The sequence below is a fragment of the Octodon degus genome, unplaced genomic scaffold (genome assembly GCF_000260255.1).
Source record: "Octodon degus isolate 3935 unplaced genomic scaffold, OctDeg1.0 scaffold00038, whole genome shotgun sequence".
NCBI classification, from domain to species: domain Eukaryota; kingdom Metazoa; phylum Chordata; class Mammalia; order Rodentia; family Octodontidae; genus Octodon; species Octodon degus.
Window position 1 is genome coordinate 507,114 of NW_004524614.1, and position 3,643 is coordinate 510,756.

The following is a 3,643-nucleotide window of genomic DNA, read 5'->3' on the forward strand; positions in this document are numbered from 1 at the left end:
AGAGAGAGAGAGAGAGAGAGAGAGAGAGAGACAGAGACAGAGACAGACAGAGAGACAGAGACAGACAGAGACAGAGACAGAGAGATGGAGAGAGGGAGGAGGAAAGGGGAGAGAGTGAGCAAGAGAAACAGGGAAAGAGGGAGAGGAGCAGAGAAAGGAAGAGGGGGAGGGGGAGTGAGATGAGAGAGAGAGAGAGAGAGAGAGAGAGAGAGAGAGAGAGAGAGAGAGAGAGATTGGACAATATATCAGTGGCCCAGGAAGATCCACACTCAAATATTGTTTTACTGAATGCATAGTGCTTTGTATAACCATAAATTCAAACAATCTTATGAAGAACCATTTAAGTTGACGACCATCTGTATTTATAACACTCATTTTAGGTCTCCCAAAATGACACACCACTCAAGTTTCAAACAATGTTATATAAAACACAATAAATCTTGCCATGTTAGACTAAGTGTATCTCCACTTGGCTAAATGACTGACTTCTGGTGCATTTTCTTTATATGTTCTTTTATATTTTGCAAATCAAGAGAAGAGGGATAAAAGGACACAGAAGAAAAAAGTATCATGCAAATTACTGTTAAAACTGTTTCCCACTCTACACCAAGTATAGAATGCTGTCTATATTCCCGACAAAATCACACACTGTACTATAAAATTTGATTGGCACAATTTATTGTGAAAACTCCAAAGCTTCGTATAGCCTTACTTTACATAATATCCCCATTATCGTTCCATTTTGCTTAAGTGGTATTTTTAAAGAGCTGTGACTTGCTATAGGACACAGGAGGATCTGTTTCTCATCTGAATATAATTTCCATGAATTATAAACATAATTTTCCTGAACCATTAACCTTCACTTATGTGTGTTCCTTTATTTTAGTTGGTGATAGCATTTATGTAAATCATGTTACTAAATGTGGTTGTGATTTTAAAGTTTCATTTTGTGCTGATTTGTCTCTTTTATGTATATGTCATAAGCTCTTATTTCTCAAGTGAGAATTTACAATATTTTTGTCATATCAAGCATTAAAAGGAAGAAACAACTTCCTTGGTAATATGGTCCATAACCCTGGTGAGAAAATCTACAGGCTTCGTGAATCATTCACTTGGAGCTGATGACAAGACCTTGGCCTACAGGGATGTTTCTCAAGCTAGTGTCTGAGAAACTTTCACCTGGGCAATTTTTCTTCAATGCCTGGTTTCAAAATTAACACAAGAATAGATTAATAAATAAGCATTTTAACTATTGCAGTATTCCCAACAGAGGAAGGTCTTCATGGTGTGAGGATGAGTTCTGACACTCTTGTGGAATCAGGAGGGAGAGAATTCCTGAACTGCAGCTCCTGCCCCAAGCTAGGGTGGAAATATGCAGGGGTGGGGCCAAAATCAGGGGTGGAGCCTAATGTGGGCAGGGCCTGCATGGGGGGGGGGGATTCTAGGCCAGATTGGCAGATTGGGATGGGAGTATTAGACAGTACAATGCTACTTAAATTTGAGTGTATGCTTATAAATTTAAGAAGAGAAATATTTTTAAACATCACAGGAACAAATCTGTCCTAGGTTGAATCCTTATATTTCTGGTGAACAGGACTAGTCATTCATTCAGATGTACTCATCAGTTTTCCTGCCCCAGGCCCCTGTCCTTAAATCCTTTGTCCCCAGTCTTTTATATTCATGTTACTAGGCTCACTTTACTGCAGGAAGTCTTCCACTTTGCCTTAAAGTAATTCTCTGAGGACAACCTTCACTTTAGCTGCCATTTGCTACCAGTGCTTTGCTTTTCATCACATATTGTTGCTTACATACAAGGAAATCTCCAGTATATAGATTTCAAATGAGTTCTCTACATTCAAAGTGCCTTCAAGCAAGTTAGATTATTACAAGCGGTATGTTGTTTTTCTCTGTGTGTTTCTGAGCCCAGGTGACAGATTGCCACTCATGCAATTAAGTTCCAAAGCTAATTAACAAGGTAGGAACACACAGATTCCTAGAAATTAGAAAGTCTACTTTAAATGTTTAGATTTTACGTTTTTTTCAGAGGTACCTTAGAAACAAAGGGCACAAGACACACTTTTACACCTAAACATCTAGGCAGATTCCCTGAACTGTATAGACAGACATGACTTTCAATAGGAATTGTTTCTTTTTCAGTGTCATGCTGCCTGTTTCTCTCTAGTTTTAAAATAAAAAAGCTGATTTGTAATTGCTTTGCAAATCTTATTTCGTTGATAAGGCATTGGGAGCACACCTGTACCCTTTTGCTCCCTGAACTGGAGCATCTGCACAAATTCAGCAACAAAGTTTAAAACCTAAAATTTGAGTATCTCTTATCTGAAATGTTAGCAGGATCCATATCTAAAGACAGAATTCATTTATACTTTGAGTACACATCACACATGTAGCTTACAGGTAACTTTAGGCAGTATTTAGCACACCAGTATTTTTACTATAATTTACTGTCATGTGAAGTCAAATGTAGAATTGTCTATTTGTGGTGTTATATCAATCCTCAGAGTTTCAGATTTTGGAGCACTTTGAATTTCAGATTAGAGATCCTGATAAATCTGGCATCATTTATTGTACTTTCATTCTTTATACACTTTGGTATTCTTTTAGGGCCTGAAGGAGCTCTCTTTGAACACTCAGTGGAGACACCCCTTCTAAGAGCTGACCCATTTGAAGACCTAAGGTAAGAAGTTTTGTTTTAATAGATGATGGAGTGTGTGCTGGGACAATATAGTAGCAGTGGTCACCGGATTATTTTGCATTGCATTGTCTTTATTTTCATGACTTTTTGCATTCAACTACTAATTTTTTAAGCCAAAAATAAGTCACAAGTCCTACTGATTCTCTACTCTGTCTCTAAGTTTTCGCACCTCTTTACTCCCCAGGCCTCACTGTTTGAGCTCAGACTCTGCTGTCCTGAACACCTATTCCTGCCCTAGCTGGCTCCTCCCCAATCTGCCCCTCACACAGGCATCAGTCACTTCTCAGTGCAAACTTAAACACTTTGCTCACTCTGCATCAACTGTAGGAAACCCCGAAGTGCTCCAGTGTGTGCTCCTGGCCCTGCACTGTTTGACCTGTGACTGGTGTCTCCTCTCATGGCCTCACAGACTGGAGTGGTGGCCAGACCTTCCCACCCCATACTCACACAAGCTGTTCTGTCTGACCCACGCACCCCTCTGATTCCACCTCTGCATACAAAACAAGGCAAAATCTTTTCACCTTTGTAGAAGAGAATGTCACCCTACATAGACTAAAGTTTGCAAAATGTATTCTTGACAATGCACTATTAGTAGATAAAAGAACGTTATAAAACCAAGTGCATGATAAATCCATATGTGCTAAAAGTTGGAAACCTTTGATCTGATGTCTCATTTTCATTTGTGGTGTCTCATTTCATTTCAAAATACATATCACATAAAGCTCAACCTCTTAACCACTTTAATGTACAGTTTAGTGGCATTCAGGACATTCACAATGTTTGCCACCACCACCTCATCCTTCTCCAGAACCTTTTCCCTCTTTTTGCATGGAAGTTCCATTCTCACAAATAGTTCTTCCTTGTGTAAGGGAAGCATATACACAGTATTTTTTTTCTTTCTTTTCTTTCTTTTTTTTTTTTTTTTTTTTT

The 3,643-nt window shown here is 38.8% G+C and overlaps 1 protein-coding gene across 1 annotated transcript in view; it reads left to right on the forward strand.

Moving 5' to 3' along the window:
* Sgcg (sarcoglycan gamma) overlaps positions 1-3,643 on the forward strand; it is a 66,598-nt gene that overhangs the window by 49,000 nt on the left and 13,955 nt on the right. Inside the window, exon 4 of the mRNA XM_023715049.1 lies at positions 2,623-2,695. Within this exon, the coding sequence (XP_023570817.1) occupies positions 2,623-2,695 (73 nt within the window). The remainder of the gene's footprint in view (positions 1-2,622; positions 2,696-3,643) is intronic.